Source organism: Halichoerus grypus, chromosome 6 (genome assembly GCF_964656455.1).
Source record: "Halichoerus grypus chromosome 6, mHalGry1.hap1.1, whole genome shotgun sequence".
Classification (NCBI taxonomy): domain Eukaryota; kingdom Metazoa; phylum Chordata; class Mammalia; order Carnivora; family Phocidae; genus Halichoerus; species Halichoerus grypus.
In genome coordinates this window covers 51,853,577-51,875,464 of record NC_135717.1, presented here as the reverse complement: position 1 = coordinate 51,875,464, position 21,888 = coordinate 51,853,577, and the positions used below count along the sequence as shown (strand labels likewise).

The 21,888-nt window shown below is 37.8% G+C and overlaps 1 protein-coding gene across 1 annotated transcript in view; it reads right to left on the bottom strand.

Moving 5' to 3' along the window:
- Positions 1–4,270: 4,270 nt before the first annotated feature.
- CDC123 (cell division cycle 123) overlaps positions 4,271–21,888 on the bottom strand; it is a 57,479-nt gene continuing 39,861 nt past the window's right edge. The window contains exons 8-13 of the mRNA XM_078075137.1: positions 19,216–19,291; positions 17,209–17,331; positions 15,789–15,817; positions 8,814–8,942; positions 5,116–5,253; positions 4,271–4,556 (exon numbers count right to left, since the gene is read on the bottom strand). Coding sequence (XP_077931263.1) covers positions 4,530–4,556; positions 5,116–5,253; positions 8,814–8,942; positions 15,789–15,817; positions 17,209–17,331; positions 19,216–19,291 — 522 coding nt within the window. The 3' untranslated portion in view covers positions 4,271–4,529. The remainder of the gene's footprint in view (positions 4,557–5,115; positions 5,254–8,813; positions 8,943–15,788; positions 15,818–17,208; positions 17,332–19,215; positions 19,292–21,888) is intronic.

The following is a 21,888-nucleotide window of genomic DNA, read 5'->3' as shown; positions in this document are numbered from 1 at the left end:
GAAATTCACTTCAAATCTTTCTTTTTTTTAATGTTTTATTTATTTATTCATGAGAGTCAGAGAGAGAGAGAGAGAGAGGCAGAGGGAGAAGCAGGCTCCCCACCTAGCAGGGAGCCCAATGCGGGACTCGATCCCAGGATCCTGGGATCATGACCTGAGCCGAAGGCAGACGCTTAACCATCTGAGCCACCCAGGCGCCCCTCACTTTAAGTCTTTACCTGACTAAAAGTCCATAAATCCACGATGAGATGATCCACCTAAGAACTCTACATATTAAACCCAAGCCTCAAATAGTCAAGAAAATCAGTGATGCAGAAAATATAATTTAAGTCATATTTGGTTCACACTGAGACTTTTAACAAAATTAATGATGATCAATAAGAGAATTTCAAAATAATTATACTGCCATATAGTGTCAACTTCTATTGTGTGAAAATTTATACTTTATACATAAAACTCTGTAAGGAAAAAAAGAATTCTAAATTCACATTAAATACCCACGTTGTCTTTTCTTTAAGATTTTATTTATTTATTTATTTATTTATTTATTTATTTGAGAGAGCGAGCGAGCATGGGGGGGTGGGGCGCAGAGGGAGCGGGAGAGAACCTTGAGCAGACTGCCCTGGAGCCCAACTAGGCCCTCAATCTCAGACCCGAGATCATGACCTGAGCCAAAAACAAGAGTGGGATGCTTAACCGACTGAGCCACCCAGGAGCCCCCCACATTAAGTCTTCTAACAAATTGAAAGACTACTACTCGTAATATGTAAGAACAATTGTTTTGTTTATTGTTCAACTTCCTTGCTGTATCCCACACAGAACAGAGAGCCATCCCTGGATTTCCTTCCGGTGTGCCACGCATGCCTTCCCGACCCACTCCTACCACTCCTTCCACACAACTTATGGCTGAATCCAACTGTGTCTGCACATCTTTGGGTGAGTCACTGGAATCTTCGGTTCTCCGTGTCCAAGACCACTATATCTCGATTTCCCTCCTCTGTTCGTGTTTCCCATTAGACAAACTGCGGTCCCCTTGCGCCTGACAGCTCAAACCCGAGGCCGCGGCTCGGGTGGGCTCCCTGCTTCTCCTTCCCGCCCTGCATCCGGCCCGTGCTCCCCCTCAGCGGCGCCCCCGGCCCGGCCCCCTTGGCTGCCCCCAAGGCCACCCACATGATTGCCACAAGGCATCCTTCTCCCAACCGATTTGCTTTCCACACAAACCAGAAAACCACTTCGAAAACCTAACCCAGACCAGTTGTCTCCCTTGTTTCAACCCCGCACTGGCTTCCCACCTCCCGCAAGAAAGAAATCCCAACGTGTCAGCAGCCACGGGCAGCGCCCCGGCCCTCGCCCCAGCCGCCTCTCCCGCCTCGGGGCCGGCGTGTGCTCACGCGCACGCTCCCGTGGGGCGTCCCTGCCCCCTTCACGTGGCTGGCTTCTCCCCACCTCTGGTCTCGCTTCCCTATCGCCACCTCAGGAGCCCCCGCTCACCAGAGCAGGTGTCTGTGTCCACGGTGCCCACCTCCGCGGCTGCTCGCTCCGGAGCGGTGCCCCCTCGCGCGGTCTGTGCGGCGGCACCGCTCGGACGCGCGCGCGCACAGCACCCAACACCCGCCCGGCCCACAAGGCTCTGCCCCAGGGACGGGTCGCTGCCGCAGCACTGTGGCCCCACGTCTACCCGTCTGTCTGTCCTCACAGCGGTGTTTTGGTTTGGTTTCCCTTGATTGAAAAAAGACGCGTTTGAATGCATTCTCTCTTCAGATAATTAATGCGTGACTCCTTGCCCAACCACTTTATTAGGTCTTACATTTCCTTTTCCTCGAGCCTCTCCATGTGTACACATGACACACCTGTGCTATGTGTGTGGTGAGCTAATCATTCCTTATTTTCTTAGATTACTTACTGAAGCTGTTTTCTGTGAGCCAACACAGGTAAATACAACAATAACCATGAACTAAATAGGAATTTTGTCTTTAAAATGTCTAAAAATGGTTAAGTCACCTCTCAGGATGCGCCTGGTTAATATAAACATGAAACTGAATTAATCTTTCAAAAACAGTTATTTCCTCATTTAATTTCTGTATTTAGTATCTCTTCTCATCTAGTTCTTCCACACAAACGTGAATTTGTACTTACCTTTATTTAAAAAAAAAAATTCCTAGCTACACTTGTAAACATAGCATCGTGTATAAACTTATGGAATCACTATGTTGTACACCTGAAACTAATGTGATGTTGTGTGTCAACTAGTCAACTATACTCAAGAAAAAAATTTTTTTGAAAATTCTATTATTAAAATACTAATTTGTTCTGGTTGAAACTTATCTATAAAAAAGACTAGGCTAAAAGCCCTTAGAGAACAGCATTAGAATAGAAGTTCTTTTGTGGTCCTGATTCCGCTGTAATTTTGGACAAATCTTAACTCCTCTGGGCAGCAGTTTTCTGCTGTGTTAAAATAGGAAGAAAGGACAGGGAGGAAGAAAAGAGGAAAAAAGGAAAAGAAACTGGGCCGAATGATCTCTGAAGTCCTTTGCCACTCAAAATTTTTTTGATTCTATTAAAAAAAGAACTTGCCTTTAATACACAGAGGTCTGCAAAGCAGAATGATAATGATAGCTACTATGTATTGGGGGTTTAGCATGTATGTATTGACACACTATATGAAAAGCATTACATGGGCTCTCATTTAACAAATGCATGAATTTTCGATAATTATTTTCCTAATTTATAGGTAAGAAAACAAACTTAAGCCAAAAAACTCAGTCATGTAACATTTCTGTTTGTTTTTTAACAGCAGAAACAATCCTCAATTACCCTAAGAGAAATGGCTCTGTAGATGGGAAAAGTTTATGAAAATACACATCAAAATGAGACTTAAAAACAGAACTTTTTGGCAGTCTGCTGTATTGGAGGCCCATGCTACATGCCACTGTTCTGCAGGACAAAGTAAACATGTCTGTCCCAACTTGACTAAACCGACTTCAAAAGGTAGGATTTCAGGACCAAGCTAACAAATTCCCTTTCTAAATTCAAGCACAAACATGAAGTACCGCAAAAAAAAAAAAAAAAAAAAAGAACAGATAATGCCAGTAAAATAAAAGGATAATTCAAAACTAATCTTCAGGCAAGCATAAATGATATTTGAATGTAGGAGAATATTTCCTGCACATTGTCCTATATTTACTATTAACATCAAGATAATCAACAAAAATTAAATATACTAGGGAAATAATGTATAAAAATCACATTTTTAAAAGTGAGAGTTGAACTCAATAATGCCCCAGGAAAATTAATGCAAAAATTTAATGAGTTTTATACCAAGAATTGTACTTTTTATAAAATATTTGCCAAATTTTGCTTAAGTCTTTTTATTATTTATAGTCCAATTTTTTTCAGTTGGTATTAAATACATTTTTTTTTTTTTTGGACTGGTGAAGTACCACCTTAACGAAGCCAGCTTCCAAAGCTAAGGTTAAGTCAACTCATGATAATAAATCCCTCTATTATGAGTTAACAGTCAAGTCCCTCAACTGCAGTTTAAAAAACAAAAATATTTCGAAGCACTTCAACTTCAAACAACTGGCCTCAGAAATGGCATATGATATACTGAGTACAAAGATCACAATTTGATCTGTGTATTTTGTTTTTAAAATACTAATATCCAAGTGATTATAACCACACAAAAAGATACGGAGTTTGAGATAACCAAAAAAGAAATCTCTTTCATCATTATGTATAATCTGCCATAACCACACAGAAAGGGGAAATTCTACTCCATTTTTCTATCTTCCTATGTGAGCATTCAAATGTGCACTCCTAAGTTGAAAAACGTTATCTCCAACTATTAAAATATTGATACCACATTAGATAGATGCCCTGGGAAACTGTAATGTCAATTTCTTTAAAAATTTTCCAGGATGTAAAACAATAAACAAAAAGCACACAGGAGAGTGTCTCGGCATATTAAGCTAACTGTAATATACTGGCATTTTCTGGTTATTTGATAGCTTGTGAATTCTGTATTATTTTTAGCTATATGCAAACCAAAGATAAACCAATAGAAAAATTATATGAAAATCTTCTCAAAGTAGGAAAAATATTTTCTATAGTAATAGAAGGTTCTATTTTTTCCATGAAAAAGTAATGATTAAAAAAGAACCCATTTCTGTATAACAAATATAAATTTGCCCACTACCCAACAGGTAGCACAAGAAACATAGATAAATAGCACAAGAAAACATAGATAAATCTCAAAAGACTGAGCCAAGAGTGAGGTATTTCAGAGAAGGTATTTTATCATCAGAACAGTACGGTTTCCTATATTTAAGATCTATTTATTATTTATTTTTACAAGTAGCAAAGTCCCTCCATTTTTTCCCAGCTTAATATATAGGGATATAAAAAGCTATTGATTTCACTCTGCCTCCCACCCCAACCTGAGTGGGGTAACAGGAAGTTGTGAGCTCAGAGCAGGCTCCTGATGTCAAGGTGGTTTCCTCTTTACCTCGGACTTAACTCTGGCACTCTAATCAGTCATCCTCTTGCTGATTTCTTTTCTGTCAAAGGAAACCAAGATACATTATTTGTATATTTGGGATATTTGTTCAGCCAAGATCACTTTTTCTGTCAGCAAGTATAATTTTCTTGGCAACAGATATGGCTGAAAATCATCATGGAAAAACATGCCTTAACTAATTCATCAGACAAGTTTATCACTTTGGCTCCTGGCCACATTATCCTCAGGTATTTGAATACTTCTCTTTCTTCCATTTGTACAAACATTCCCACATAGAAACACACACATGAGTACAAATACACACATTCCCCCTGAATAATACAGCAGAGAGCTGGACCTTCTCTTAGCTCTATTAACAGTATATAGACTCTCTTCAAAAGCACAAGTATTGTGAAAATTATTTAAAAAGCATAATCATAAAACACATTTTCTATCATTCTAAGTAATAAATTATTCCTTCAGCTTACTTTATATTATTTCATTATAAAATGACCTAACCAAATAAAATCTAGGGAGTATATGAGTACAATGAAATATTACAAAGTCAATTTGAAAACAAAGGTGTACACATATGTGTACTAAGTACACATATACTTTACCAGTTTAAGAAAATCTATGAGTTTGTGAGCATCCTCCCCAGTAGACAGGTCTACAAAGTCCTTGGGAAGTCGGTAACTCAGATAGGGACTGGGTTGAACTGTCACTTCACTGTTTGTGCAACGGAAAGCTGGAGAATCCTTTACAAAGAAAAAAAGGGAAAGTCTATGAGAAATTATCTTTTTAAGTCTATTCTTCAAAGTGAAAAAGATACTAGTATAACAATTTCAACTTCATATTCCCTTCTGTACTAGGTAAGGAAGAAAGTAAGATTCTGAAGTAAAAGAAACACCAAGATTTTAAGAATATTTCCACATGTTCACTAGAAAATAAATATACAGTATCTGAAAACAATGTCCTCATGGAGAGCTATGGTCAATCCCTAAATGCTACCAGCCACTATTCACTGCGAATGGGTCATGGGTTCCTTAGTCCTTGAATGGGCCTGAGGCCTGCGCCTAGTTCTCTCTGGCCTTGAGCAATCTCATGCAGGTCAGAGTGCTTTATCAATATTATCATTTTCTACAGGTGCATAGTTGGGAAGTACTGCTCTGGAGAATAAAGTTAATAGTGAGGGCAAGCAAGTGCTTTGAATTCCTAACACTTTTGTGCTTCTCTTAGTCATTTAACTTACGTATTTGTGTATCTCTCTCAGCATCTATGGAAAACTGCAAATTTGAGTATCATATTTAACAAGTCTTCACATTCTTCAATGTACTTGCTTAGAGTCTTGCATTTAAATTTACATGCTGCCTTGTGCCAAAAAGGATTTCAGAGACAGAAGGCCTTGGGTTTGGGCTTCATGGGTGGCAGGTATCTAGGTGAGGGATGAATGGTGTCCAGCAGATGGAGACAGGCCAGGAACTTGAGTGGAACAGGACTGTAGAGCCCTAGAAAGCAGGCCATATCTTATGACAGACCAATCATCTGACAAATACTTAGGAAATACCCATTTTGCGCTGACCTTGTCCTAGGTATAGGAGATCAACTGGTAAACCACACTGGCAGAGAGCCAATAAGTAAGCAAATAAATACAACAGCAAGATCATTTCAGATAGTAATCGGTGTTATAAAAACATAACAGGGTGCTATAGTAAGAGGAGAAAAACACAGGTCACTTCACAGGGGTGGTCAGGTAACACTTTGCTGAGGAGGGAACATGTGGACTGAAAAGTATGATGAAAGCAGCCCAATGAGGCCTGGGAACTCAGATAGGGACTGGGCACAGCTTAGAAGGCAGTGGGCACAACCAGAGCAAAGATCCTGAGGTAGGGCTTTGTAGCTGTGAGAACCAGAAGAAAAGCCAGGTCTCTGTGGAGGGGAATAAGGATGGGGAGACAGGCAGGACATGACTCTGTGGAAAAGGCAGGAGCCTGTTCCTGTTTCCCTGTCATCCCCTGACCTCCAATATAATGTTGTCTAAATTAAAAAGAAAGAAAGGATTTGGATCAGAGTGAATTTTGTACAAACTGTTTCTATCCACTGTGTCCCTCGTATTTAAAAATAACCCTGTGCTGAATAATTTACATTCTCTTTCCTTGACATTCAGATTTAATGGCCCCCAAGTCTAAGATGCCAGCACAAAAAAAAATTCTTTCAGTCATTAATTTAACAAAAAATCAACTGTGCCTGAATTGTGCTAAGCCACACAGCTCTGTGGAGAACATGAGAGATCCGCCCCCTGTGCTCAGAAACTTACAGTCTGGGGCAGGACACAGGCAAGTACAACACAACAGGGCAAGAGCCATGACACGGAAAACAGCCATCTGAGCCAGATCCAGGAAAACAGGGCCAAAGAGGGCCCAGACAGCATAATGATGGAAAGAGCTATTTCTGAGATAAGACAAAAGAAAAGATGCTCACACTGAAAGCAAGGCAGCAGCCAGAAAAGCAGGAAGAAACCCAGGAGGAGAGCTTGTATCACAGAAACCAAGAGAAGATGTGCGGTGAAAACACGGAAGAGGGTAACACGTTCAAATGCCGCCGTGCCTCGTCCAGTGGCGCTCGCGGCGAGCTGGCAGAGTCATTGCCAAGAGCAGTTTCCGTGGAGCGGCAGGGCCGGAGGCTCACTGCGGCGGGCGGAGGGGCGGCCGGAGGAGGAAGCCGGCCGTGAGGCTGTACAGCCACTGAGCAGGTACAGAACAGCGTGAGGGCAGCTAGTATGATCCCATGGGTGTAAAAGTACGTGTGTATACCCACGTCTGGACAAGGTTAACTGAAGGGGTAAGGATGGCAATTTCCAGATGGTAGAATTTCAAGTCTTGCCTCTTTCTTTTTTTTTTTTAAAGATTTATTTATTTGAGAGAGCGAGAATGAGAGAGAGAGAGAGAGAGAGTACATGAGACGGGGGAGGGTCAGAGGGAGAAGCAGGCTCCTCGCTGAGCAGGGAGCCCGATGCGGGACTCGATCCAGGGACTCCAGGATCATGACCTGAGCCGAAGGCAGTCGCTTAACCAACTGAGCCACCCAGGCGCCCCAGGTCTTGCCTCTTTCTAATTTTCTGTTTTTTTTAAATGACTTGTAAAAATAAAAGTATTTTTTAAAAGATATAAAAAACACAAAGATAATACATATGTAGTACAAACTCATTTATTTTTAAAAGTTTATGTGTATGTATACAGGCATGTTATACATACCATAATGTATACCACATACGATTTAGAAAATATAAACCATGGTTCTCAAAGTGGTAGGACTGCAGGTAATTCAGAATGCTCTTTAAAAATGGGCATGTATTACTTTTATAAGCAGAAAAGGGCAACACAAAGGTGTTGTTCAAAGAAAGTTTGGCTGTGAAGGTGAGGAGACAGAGAGAGTTGCTGGCTGAAGACATGAAGTTGAAGGAGGTTTGTCTCTTCAGACAGAAGGTATCTGAACACAGACCTGGCCGGTGGACAAGAAGAGAACCGGAAACAGGAAGGAGTGACTGGCAGCACAGGTATCAGGAGAGACGGTAAGGAACATGCTGAGCAGGTGCAACTGTTAGACGGAGCAGGGGGGACAGAGGGACACTCATAGGTTTGAGGACAATTACACGAAGTCATTTCGCACCAGAGGATTCTCTTCCTGTGAAGAAGGATGTGGCATCATCTGCTGAGGGGAGGAAAGGGATAATGGGCAAGGAGGTCTGAGGGGTTACACAGAGGTGTGGAAGGCCACCATGGGTGGAAGAGAAAGCTGGTGAGGCAAACACTGCAGCAGGGCCCCCTTGATGGGGTCATGACTAGGACTATGACTATGATGAGACCCCGGGCTGGGCACCTGTACAGTTTTCCTCTCTCAGGGGTCAGGAGCCTGGGGCTAGGATCAGGGTCAACATATGAACTGACCCAGGGTCAAGACTCTTCCAGGTGAGGGCGCCTGGGTGGCTTAGTCGGTTAAGTGACTGCCTTTGGCTCAGGTCATGATCCCAGGGTCCTGGGATTGAGCCCCACATCGGGCTGCCTGCTCAGTGGGGAGCCTGCTTCTCCCTCTCCCTCTGCCTGCCACTCCCCCTGCTGTGCTCTCTCTCTGACAAATAAATAAATAAAATCTTTAAAAAAAAAAAGATTCTTCCAGGTGAATCACAATGCACACACCCTTTCTGGTCACCTCCATGAGCTAGTTATCTATTAGTAAATATGTGTTAGTGCCTAAAGAACAAGCGAGCAATTATTTAATGGATTACAAGGTTTCCTGTAATCCTTTTTTACCCTCTTACCTGCTCCAGAGCATCTCCTTCACTAAAATCACCTTTTAAGTTTCTTCCAGATATCAGTTCTTCCCAAGTAAACAGCAGTGAATCAGTTACTTCACCAAACGGATTAAAATCAATCAGCCACACCTTCCCCTAGAGTACAGACAGAAAAATTAGTAAGCACGGAATAAAAACAAACAAGTCTGTCATCTGTCTTATCCAAAAAGATCGTCTTCATATTATTTTACCCAGACAATAATCTTAAGAATCTTGTAATTTATTTCAAAAGACAGTTCCTACAGGTCCCAGCTGAGAAAGGATCACTTATCTAAAGAAAGGAGTGCCAGATCCAGAGGGAAGTCTGCCAGTGCATTCTGCATTCAGAGAAGGGACCTAGGAAAGAAAAGCCCTGACAAAGGCAGATATGCCATCTCCTACCTAAAATCACACAAGAACTCTAAGTCAAAAATCCAAGCAGGAGAAAGGACAATCTCACAGAATGATTCCACCAAAATAGCATGACTGGAATGCTTTCAAGGGTGTCTGCAATTATCTCGCCTGAGGAAGCTAGGTGGAGGCAGGGAAGAGCCAGCAGATCTGAGAGCACCTTCCTTACCCTTGAGAGGCTGATGAAAAGGGGGCTTAAAAAAAAAAACAAAAAACACATGAAAAACGTAGGAAAATTCTCAGTTTTCTTTAATCTTAATGTAGTATTTGCTTTGTCTGTATGATAGTGCTTGTGGCACTTGAAGGGGAAATGAAAAATATCAACCTTTAAAAGAAATTTCTATCTTCTGTTCTGAGTACTGGTGGGCAATCTGACAGGTTCTAGACTCAGTTATACTAGTTATACTGAGTTTGATTAGAATCAGGTGCATCTTAGTACGTAAAGCAATAGAGCACTGATACAACAGACCTGGGGAATCTGTGAAATCCTGCCAAGAGATTAAAGCCATATTTGATCACAAAGATACATGTGACATTTAGTAAATGTTTCCTTGAAACTTTTATCTTTGCTCCTCTTGATTTTTCTTCCTGAAACATTCATAAAATTACACCGTTTTGCTGTTGATGATTTTTTGGGTAAATATGTAATGTCTTGATCAGATTTCAGTGTATAAAATTACATCCACCTAAGGAACTAGACTGCTGAGCCGGCATTATTAATCTCTAGCACTGCTTCTCATCTGGATTAAAAGACAATTTTAAGAAAGATGAAACATCTTACTAGGACTAACTTCAAACATCAGAAACATCTAGTAAGTAGCCAAAAACCATTATAGGAAGTTTGGACCACATATTTTTTGGTAAGTTGCCTATTATATACTACCCCCAACCCAGGAGAAAGCCTATAACTCTTGCCACCTGAGCTGTTTTCTCACATAGATTCCACAACCACTTGTACAGTGTTTGTGTGAAATAATGTCAGCCATTAATCAACTTCTTTGTGTGACGTTAGCTTTGCTTTAGGGTGATTACTAAGATGTCTTTAACATATTGTATGTTACTTTAACAAAACGGTATTTTCTAACCTCCAAACCCTTTCTACTTGAGTTTTTATAACCAATAAAACCACCTCTTTATTAAAAGGGGGGAGGGAAACCCTATCATACTTGTTAGTTGGGGAATACTGAGCTCTATAAACTAAAAATATGCCATACTATAAAAAACAAGCAAAACAAAAACAGATCACCACTGTTGGGACTAATAGCTGGCAGAGTTTGTTCTGTAGTTCAGAAGGCATCCTCTAGTTTACAAAGGAAAAAGAAACCAGCTATAATCAGGCAGGAAACTATCAAGATGAGGATTTTATAGCTCTAACATATTTTTTATGTAACATCTCAGGCACAAGACATCCTGAGAAATTCTGTTTTTACGCAAGCCATCAGATAAGAGTGGGCACACTGACCTTCCTAATACCTAACAACTAACCACCCCACTACCTGCTCAAAGAAATCTCTATGTACCAAACACTACCAGGCATTGAAGCATAAAGACCAATAACACAAAATTTATTCCTTCAAAGAGCTCAGGCCAGGATACACACACACACACACACACACACCCACCCATGTATACAGAACTGTTCACAGCACAGTCTGTAAAAGACCAGAAATAAGCTATGTGTTCGATAGGAAAATGGCTAAACAAACTATATAGTATATCCACAAAACTAAATACTACAGCATTGTAAGAACTAGAAAACTCTCCAAAAATACAATGTTTTAGACAAATGTATATAAAGCAAAGTGCAGAGTATATATCATATACTAACTCTTGTGTATGAAAGATGGAAAAAGACAAGTATATTGCTTGTTTTTGCGTCAAGAAATACTAATTACTAATAAAAGTGTACCTGTAGGAGTATAGAGGAACGCAGGTAAGAGCAAGACTTTCTACATGTATTTTCACGTTGATTTAATTTTTGAGCAATGTGAATATATTCTCAACTAAAAAGTTTAAAACTCAGTAGGTTTTACAGAGCAGTGTTTGCCAGGGACTAGAGTGCAGGGAGGGTCATGAGGAAATTTGGGGCAGTGATGGAGTTCTACATGTTCATTGTAATAGTGGTTATACAACTGGATGTATTTGTCAAAACTCATAGAACTGTACCCTAAAAAGGATTAATTTTACTCTGTGTAAATGATTTCTCAAAAACTCTGACCAAAAAAATTCAGTAGTTTTAAATGATTGAAAATATAGGGACGCCTGGGTGGCTCAGTTAGTTGGGTGTCTGGCACTTAATTTCAGCTCATGTCATGATCTCGGGGTCATGGCCCCACATCTGGCTCTGTGCTCAGCAGGAAGTCTACTTGGGGTTCTCGTTCTCCCTCTCCTCCTGCCCTTCCCCCCCACTTGTGTGTGTGCACACTCCCTCTAAAATAAATAAATCTTTTTTTTTAAATGATTGAAAATAAAAGAAATGAAAACCCTAAAACATAAGATACTATGAAAAAAATACAAAGAACTGAAATTACCAAATGGAACCTACAGATATGAAAAAATATAGCTAATACAACTTAAATTTAGTGAAAGGTTAAATGTATCCAATCGGACACCGCTGAAAGAGAACTAGTGAACCAGAAGACGTATCTGAGAAAATTACACAACACAGTACAGGAAAGAAAGGAGGTGGAAAACAAGAAGCTGAGACACATGAAGATAAAATGAGATGTGCTAACATTCCTCTAAACAGATTTCCAAAGGACAGAAGACAGAAACAAAGAGGTAACATTTGAAAAGATAGCTGAGAGTTCTTCACAACTGACAAAGGAAATGAATTCTTAGACTTAGGAAGTATTCAAAAAAAACAAAAGAAAAGGAAAAAAATCCCGCCAACAACAAAGGAGCACTGTCTTCAATATGCTGAGACAACAGAACTGGTCAACCAAAAATTCTATACCCAGCTAAGCCTGTCATCCATACATGAAAGCTAAACAAGTTTTCCAGCCAATGGCTGAGGGAATTTCTACTAAAGGATATACTACTAAAGAGAAACTGGATCAAAAAAGCAGTGTCTTACCACTGCACTGGTAAGCAAAGAAAGTGAAAATCAACAGTCATGACTAATTTAGGGATATTAAATACAAAGTAGAACTAAAAATCAGAAATCACATGCAGTGAGAATTTGTTCTAAGGTCCTTGTATCATGAGGGCAACAGGAAGTGAGATTAACTTTTGAACTTATTAAATAGCCACATTAAGATTTAATGATAAAAGATTTAATGATAACTACCAAAATAACAAGTAAAAAATAAAACTTCAAAATTTTGGGGGGGGGGAGGGTAGAGTGGAAAGAATAAAGAAAAACCAGTAATATAAATGAAAGGAGAAAACAAAAACATAGAAAAGCAAATTGAAAACTCAAGATAATATGGTGTAAAACAGGGGCCCCTGGGTGGCTGAGATGGTTGGGTGTCTGCCTTCGGCTCAGGTTATGATCTCCAGGTCCTGGGACTGAGCCCCATGTCAGGCTCCCAGCTCGGCGGGGAGTCTGCTTCTCCCTCTCCCTCTGCCTCTCCCCCTACTGTGCTCTCTCTGTCTCTGTCTCTCTCTCAAATGAATAAATTTTTTAAAAATCTTAAAAAAAAAAAGGTGTAAAACATTCAGATATCAAATACAATATATGCAAACTACACTCACTGTTAAAACCAGAAATTGTCAGTGATTAAAAAAACAAAACCCAGCAATATGCCACTTACAAAATAGATGCACACACCTAAAACCTAACAGCTAAAAACAAAAGGAATGAAAAAGGTAAATTCTAAGACCAAAAGAAAACTGTAGTAACACTATTAATACCAGACAAAACATACTTTAATGCAAAAACCACAAAAGCATTCTTAGAGATAGAGATGGTCACTGCCTAGTGGTAAGAATTCACTGGGAAAACAAAACCATTATGAACATATGTTCTTGTCTAAGACCATAACCTCAAGTATGTAACACAAAAACTGACAGAATTCAAAAGCAGGAGATTTTACATTTTAACATACCCTGTTCAATAATTGATAAATTAAGTGGACCAAAAATTAGGGAAGATACAGATTTTTTTTCATGGTTTTTAAAGTTAAAAAAAATTTTGTATGGAAAAGTTTAAACATATACAAAGTAGACAAAATATAAAGAACCCCAAATACCTGTCACTCAGTTTCAACAATTATCTTGTTGAACCCCAAAGCCAATCTTATTACATCTATATCCCATCCATTCCATTCAAACCTGTATTATTTTGAAGGTCTCCTCAGACATCATTTCATTCAAAAGATACAAAAAGATTTTCACAATTATTATTACCAAGGTTAATCTAACAAACATCTACAGAATACTTCACACATTAGTTGTAATTTTTCAAATACACATAGAACAGTCACAAAAATGTGGCCAAGTTGCAAAGCCAATCTCAACAATATCAAAGACTCAAGATCAGAAATGTTTAGTCCTTAGAGCAATGAAATTAGTAACACAACAATAGCCATCACTAAAAGAATACATAAGGAGACTGTAATAATTTTCAAGTCTCTTAAATAGTTATTCTAAATTCTAGTTTTGTGTTGTCATCACTTAAGGAGCTCCTTAAAATACATATACCAAGGCCTCATCCCAGACCTACTGAATGTGTGGGCCATCTCTGACATATGTGATACTTAGAATCTATCAACACTGAGTCAACTTGCCCAGCGGCAGTAAGAAAAGTAGACACATCAAAACATTGCCAAATTCAAACATACTTCAGTTCCATTGCATATGAGAGACCACCATAAAGAGCTCGTTTTCTACAATAGTCATAAAACCATATATTCAACAAAGTACCTAACAAACACTGATGATACAAGTGCCACCAAGTAAATACAAATGTGTTTTACATCATGGTTTAAATCGCTTCTCAGAAACTGTCAGCATGCTTACACTGGCATGTTTCTCACTTTAAAAACATGCAACTACTTTCAGTTCTGTTAGATCAGAGCAGTAATTACATCTGTACATGTCCAACTTCACTTCAGACATTTATGTAACTCTTTCACCAAATTACACATTTGTACTGACCTGCCAGCAATAGTGAATCAAAGCAGATCTGGACATTTTTCAGGGAAACATTGAGAGACCTTGGCAAATTCCAAATTTTTAAATGCCACTAAATATAATTGCATTAAAATATAACGGCTTCAGTTTTAGTATCTATAAAATGAGAATAACACATACCTCACAGGGTTAGATGGATAACTTGAGTTAAATACAAATAAAGTTCTTCTGAGCTGCATATTAGGGTAACAAGCTAGGTTTACTCACTCACTAATTGGCTGATTTGATTCCACTTACAACCAGGCCAATTCCCTGGAATGTTTAAGTCTCAAAGATAAGCTCCTTGTAGGTCAGGAGACCATCTTGTTGAAAGCTTTTTGGTAGAAGCATGGCATCTGACAGGACGGGCTCCCTATAAATGCTGGCTGTGTGAGTGACTGATGTGGCCAGTGTCCATCGGTTAGAAGCAGAGCGGGGACTAGAGCCTAGGCTCCTGTCGATCAGCTCCGGTTTCTATCCATTCCATCACACCAGCTTCCCATCCTTTCTCTAAGGTTTGTTTCCACTAGACTGAAAGTGCAAAGTAACATCCCTCTTCCTTACCACATCTCAATTTATAACTCCTCTTTCTAGCTCTTAATAGACACTCTCACCCTTGAACACATAGAAGTGAAAACAGAGTAAGTGATGTCTTTTGGCTAAAAAGAGGCAAGTCAACAGTTAACAGTTATTTTGGGACATGACCATATGGGCCATATCCTTTTGTCCAAAAAATGATTCAAAGTTATCACAAGCATCACAATAGTGAGGCTGATATGAGCTTGGAGAGGGAATGAGAAATATGTGGGTAACATTTGGAAAACATGGTCACATATTCGGAAAACACACCTGCTGTCTTCTCAACAGCTAAGTCAAGAAGCACTAATCACAGGACTTTTAGTGACCCAAATTTTTTTCAAAAGACTGCATGTCTTGATAATGAAACCTCTGCTTTAGGATTAATGAAGTCAGGTTTTTGTTCTCTTTTGCATTACACAAGTTTCCGTCACTTGTAAGATTTAAAGAATAAGCGAATCCTCATCTTCAGTATAAAGATAAAAGTGATTCCAATCGTGCTAAAGATCTTTTAGTTGACTAAAAATAATTATCTAAATATCAAAAGACAAACTCCTGGCCACACTTAAGTGTGCAAACTGAGCTATTTTAAGCAGGCCCAGACCCCTGACGAAAGTGGAAAGCAGGACATCAAGTAGCCATTTAGCCATCTGTTAAATTAATAAACCCCAATCTATAAAACTATTGAAGATATGTCTCCCAATGTTAAGTATATGTTAAGGGAGATTCTTGACCATTGTGACTTTCAAACACCTTAGCTGGTTTGAGAAAGTACTTTTTAAGCAGTGGGCCCTCACATACATAATGGCTATACACTCTATAAGCCCTGATTTTAAAGCATATCAGATAATTATTACTTACCCTACTGTCTCTATATATATCGAACACAACTGTAAAGGAGAAAAAACTCAAAGTTAACAATGAGCTACTATTTTCATGATCTAAGCCTCCTTTTGAAAATTAAAATGAATCTTATTATCAGTTACTCAAATAGCAGAATGTAAGTACTTTGAGAACTTAATGCTTCTAAATCTCAAAATTTTTAAAAATGATAAGATAGCCTACAATATTTTATTTATACGATTTCGTTTTCCTTTTTTCTACCCTCAGCCATAATCCTTTATACAGTTGATCCTTAACCAATGCAGGGGTTAGGGATGCTGACTTCCCTGCAGAGTTGGAAAATCCACGTTTAAGTTTTGACTTCCCTGAAACTTAACTACTGACAGCCTACTGTTGACCCGAATCCCTACAAATAACATAAATAGTCGATTAACACATATTTTGTGTATTATATACTGTATTCTTACAATAAAAGTAGAAAAAAGAAAATATTAGTAAAATCATAAGGAAAATATATTTACAGTCCTATACTGCATGTATCAGGAAAAAAAATCCACATATAAGTGGATTCATGCAGTTCAAACCTGGGTTGTTCAAAGGTCAATTGTATTTAAAACTTCAAACCAAACACACCATCTCAATGAATTCACCACTATAAACAAATTATATGTACTAGTGAAAAAAACATCAATCACTTAACTCATTTGATGAGGAATAATCAACTTCAGTAAAATCTGTAGTAGGAAAGCATAAAATCTAGCTATGGTTATGGCATGATTAATCTTTTTAAAAATCAAATCTGCCATAGAACCCATGTTTGGCAAGTAGAAATCAGAGTGATTTTAGGATGCACGAAAACTCTCTTTCATATACAATATACTTTCTTAAAAACAAGTCACAAATGTTTACCTTATAACTGATACTATCTGATCATTCAAATAAAAAATCCAGAAAAGTAGATCAGTCAACTGAGCTGATTTAGTCTGAATAACACAAGCATTTTGTTCTCTGTAGATAGACCCTTTGAAATGAGTATCTAAAATGATAGGAGAAATAACTGCCTCAGTATTAAAAAATGACTGATTAAAATAAGGTAAAATTAACATGCCAACCATCAGTAATACCAAATAGTAATACAGCAAAATGCTTAAAAATAGTGTTTCAAATCCAGTTTTAAATCTGCACCACCAGGGTGCCTGGGTGGCTCAGTCGGTTACGCATCTGCCTTCAGCTCAGGTCATGATCTCAGGGTCCTGGGATCGAGCCCCACGTCAGGCTCCCTGCTCAGTGGGGAGTCTGTTTCTCCCTCTGCCCCTCCCCTCGCTGGTACTCTCTCTCTCTCTAATAAATAAATTCTTTTAAAAAAAAATCTGCACCATGAAGTAAGGTTCAGTAATATCATGTACTTCATTTCACCGGGTCAATAAAAAATACTCACAGTCTTCATCCAAGAATTTGTACTGTATGTGTTTCTTAAAAAAGTCTTGTATGCATCTGCAAATCTCTTCCTTTTGTTTAGAAATATGATCATAGTACTGTGTATAGTCCCTTTGAGAAATACCTGACAAGAAAATATTTTATATCCATTGTTATATAACATTCTTTTCAAAAACACCAAAATGTAATTTAAACGTCTTTTTGAGAGAACTATTAAAGTAGATCAGAGGACCAATCAGATGAATATTGCATAATACATGATTCAGCATTTTATAGAGATAAAAAACTTATCAGCTGTAAAAAGTTATCCAATCATATGGATAGATATATCCTAAGTTCCATATTGTCATGCATTCTTACTTTAGAAATATTTTTATTTAGTACAATAGAAAGAACTCAGTCATAAATACGTTTATAATGTAAAAAATGAAAGAAGCAGTTTTAAACCTGCATACATAGTCAATTGCCTCTTCTTTTTTTCCAACAAATTTTCTACAAATTGGTATTCTTTTCCACTTTTCTTTGGGAAACTTAAAATACTCCACGTCTTCCAATTCATATTGTATTTCATAGAAATAGGCTATTTTTCCTGTTCACACATACTACCCTGCCTTCACAAGCCTGATCTTTCAAGCCATGGAAAACTAAACATTCCTTTCTTCAGAGTGACTTGATGATTTTATTCCAAATACACTAAAGGGATTATTGGAAAAACTCCCTCAATTTGCTCTAGGCCTAGGAAAGTTTTCCGCTCTGAAAGAAGGGCTTCTACCCTATTTCTTAATCAATGCCAATATGACTCCCTTCTTTAGCTCTACTTGTATTGTAGTCTCTCCAGGAATATCTAGCAAAACGATAAACTCAAACACCCCAAGTTTCTTTTAGGTAAGTTAACAGATGTCAACATCACATTCACTAAATAGTGCTGATGTGGGGCACCTGGGTGGCTCAGTCGGTTAAGCGTCCGACTCTTGGTTTCAGCTCAGGTCATGATCTCAGGGCTGTGAGGTTGAGCTGTGCATCCGGCTCCACGCTGGGCGTGGAGCCTGCTTAACATTCTCTCTCTTTCCCTCTCTAAAAAAAAATAATAAAAAAAAAATTTTTTTAAATAATAAATTTAAAAAAAATTTTTTTAAATAATAAATTTAAAAAAAATTTTTTTAAATAGTGCTGATAGGATTCTATTCAAATCACGCTTTTCTTGGTTACTGCATGGAAAACATGCAAAGACAAAAAAAAGCAGACGATCTTCAATACTTAACTTGAGTACATTACAGCAAACAAAATAATAATCTGAGAGGAAGAAAATGGGTGGCTTTTTAAGTAATACACTTACTTATCTGTCCACATATTTCCTCTTGCTAGAATAATAAACACTGTTCCAATAATAGAAATAAAGATCCCAAAACTTGGCTTTTTATGATGCTTAAAATAAGTAGTGTGTGTTGCTAATAATTCTTAGGAAAGTCCCAAAGAGAAAGCAGGTAACATGAAAATAGCCTAAACTGGGAATGGCCAAGACCATCACTTTCATCTCCAGAATCCAGACAGACATGATTACTGCACAAGATACTTCTCTGTGGAAACTGAATATGACCTCGGGAGCATTATCAATATAGAATTCCAGAGCGTCACTACCAATTGGCTAGAGGTAGCATCTAAGATAAAAACTGATTACTAGCCTCTCCTTATTACTAGAAATTCACTTCCATCAAAAGCTTCTCTTCTTGGGGCACCTGGCTGGCTCAGTTGGAGGAGCATGCAACTCTTGATCTTAGGGTCATGCGTTTGAGCCCTACCCTGGGTGCAGAAATTACTAAAAATAAATAAACTTTAGAGATGCCTAGCTGGCTCTGTGGGTGGAGCACATGACTCTTGATCTCAGGGTTGTGAGTTCAAGCCCCATGTGTCGTGTAGAGTTTACTTAAAAAAAAAAAGAAAGTAAAATAAATAAACTTAAAAAGAAAAAAAAAATCTTGTCTTCTTTTAATGGGTAAAAAAAACTCACCAATAAGCTTGTTTTCCTTGACAAAACATCGGAACTCAGCCCCAGGAATTAATTCACACCATTTTCGAAGAACAAGCTGTTGAAAGAGGAAAAATGTAACACAACCATGTAACAAGGGAATGTTCACTGGTCTAAAAGACAATTTTATGCCAAGGGTATATTTTAATAATTGCCAATATCAAATAGTTTGGAAGAAAAGGCATCATAAACCATTCTTATCATGAGATGTAGGGGACAGATTTATTAGTCTAGTAAGTGGGGGAAATGCTGTTAAAATTCTTTATGACAAAATGCACCTTTGTCATTTATTTATCACTTTGAGAGTTCTGACATAATATACAAATCCAAGGATGATGAAGTCGAATCCTGTCATCATTGTGTATAGTTGCCCTGTAATTATTTATGTTCTTCACCCCTTTAAGTATATCAAAAAATAAAAGGATATTCTAGTTATCTACCTTAGCACCACTGTGTAATACTCTGATAAAATTATTATAATTTGTCACGAAAAATCACTATAACCCTCCCATGATTTTGCCACTACTTTAAAGGAAAACAATTCTACAACTGGCCCAAGTCATAAATGGGTTCTACTACTATAATTAATTATTATGTACAAATTCTCATATACTACTGAATTGCTACAATTTTATAAATACTATAGTTGACAAATGTATGCTTCTGAGTCTGTTTTTAAAATGTTCTTTGGAGAAAACCAGTCCTACTCTTGTGAAGTATTAATTGTAATAAGTGGCCAGTGCCTCCAGTCTCCCTTATGCTGGCATATACTTCTTTGCCCTTTAAGACCTAAGAGATGGAACTTAAATTACACTAAGCCCCATTCCTGGAATAACCTCCAGTGGGCTCAGTATCCTCCCTTCCCATACCCTGTGCTCCCAGTTTCTTGCACCTAACATTCTATAGTATGCACATACATACCAAGTTGTACTATGATAATTTGATACAAGTCTCTCTTCCCTCCTAACTAGCAACTCAGCAAGGGCAAGGAACTGGGTCTTACTTATCTTTATGTTCCCAGCACAAGTACGTAATACCTAGCAGGTGCTTAAAAAATGTTACAAAACTGTCAATATATAAGATACACAGCCACTAAAAATCCTAATATAAAAAAACAGTTAATGAACTGGAAAAATACTCACACTGTAAGTGAAAAAAAATGGTATGCACGGTATTTTATGAAGAGAGTGTATATATACACACACATATACACTTATTTCAAGAAAGGGAAGTTAAATGCCAAAATGCTAATACTGAGGATATATGTGGGTGGTAAGTTCCTCATATTTTCTTGTACTTCTTAATTTTTGATAATTGCTTTTCTTAAAAAAAAACAAACTTACATTGTTAAAATATGCCTAAGATTTTAAAATGCACTGATTCCAATTTTCAATTTTGTAAGCTCTTAGTCAAGACTTTTATGTGCTGTATTTTTTAAAAAGAACCTAATTATTAAATGAAGAACTAAAAAACTAAAAATGTACACAGTTGTCATCTATTAAAAGCTGATACTGGCAAATATAGTTTTTTAGGGCTACAGTAATTTTTATTTAAGCAACAAAGAAATAAGTAATTGTTGTAAACTAACATTAATTTTTTGGAAAATCTGCATAATCTTTACTGAAATAATATTTTGGACAGGTAACGCATACATTGTGTGGTTGACTGAAAAAACACAAAAGGGTAAAATGTGAATTATCCCTACCCTGACCCTACCCAGTCCCTCTGTCCTCCTCCGCAGAGGTAACCAGTGCTGTCAATTACTCATATAGCTTTCCAGAAGTAATCTACAAATAAATGAGCATGGAGCACATGTATATATCTTTTTAAATACACAAAGAAGGAATACACCGTATACAGGATTCTGCTTGCAACGTTTTTTCATTTTAATTATTCTAAGAATATCACTTTCCTGAGCTTTTAAAAAACTGAGTTTTAAACCCTATGCACTAACATGATAATGGCATAGTCCCAAAAAAGCAATAAAAGAGCAAACTGCTGGTGAAATGAATCTTGGGGATAAAAGATGACATCTCAAACAAAGATTATGGCAAGACTCAAGAAATAATCTTTGTCATTTTGTGTTTTCCAGCACGAAGTGATAAGACACAGCAGGTGTTTAATAGATGTTTGTTCAGTGAAACAATAGATATGAATATAACATATACATATAAAGAATGTTATAAAAATGTTTAATGATTGGGAATATGCTCATGCTATGCTATTAAGTCAAAAAAACCTTCACAACTGGTATGTAAAAAGCTCAATTATAAGTGCTAAAAGATCCAATTTGGTGGCCTGGTAAATAGTAAATGAACTGTTCTACAAACATGGTATGATCACAGACGATATACCAATATACATTCAACACACTAAAAATTTCTTGATATAGAGAGTCAGTGGGCAAGTTTTGAAAGCATGTGTATACAAAGGTGATGAAGCAAACAATGAATTGTTTTTTTAAATGAAGAATTTTTTTTAAAAAAGACCACTGGACTAATTCTAATTGGTGTTACAAATCCAAAAATGCAAATGCTTTGCAATTATGGAGCAGGATGACCACTCTCTTCAACAAATTATGAGCTGTCAAAGTTTTCAAAAGTACTACATTCTGACGATCCAAGTGCAAGAACAACCAGGAGTAGTGATAAGGAA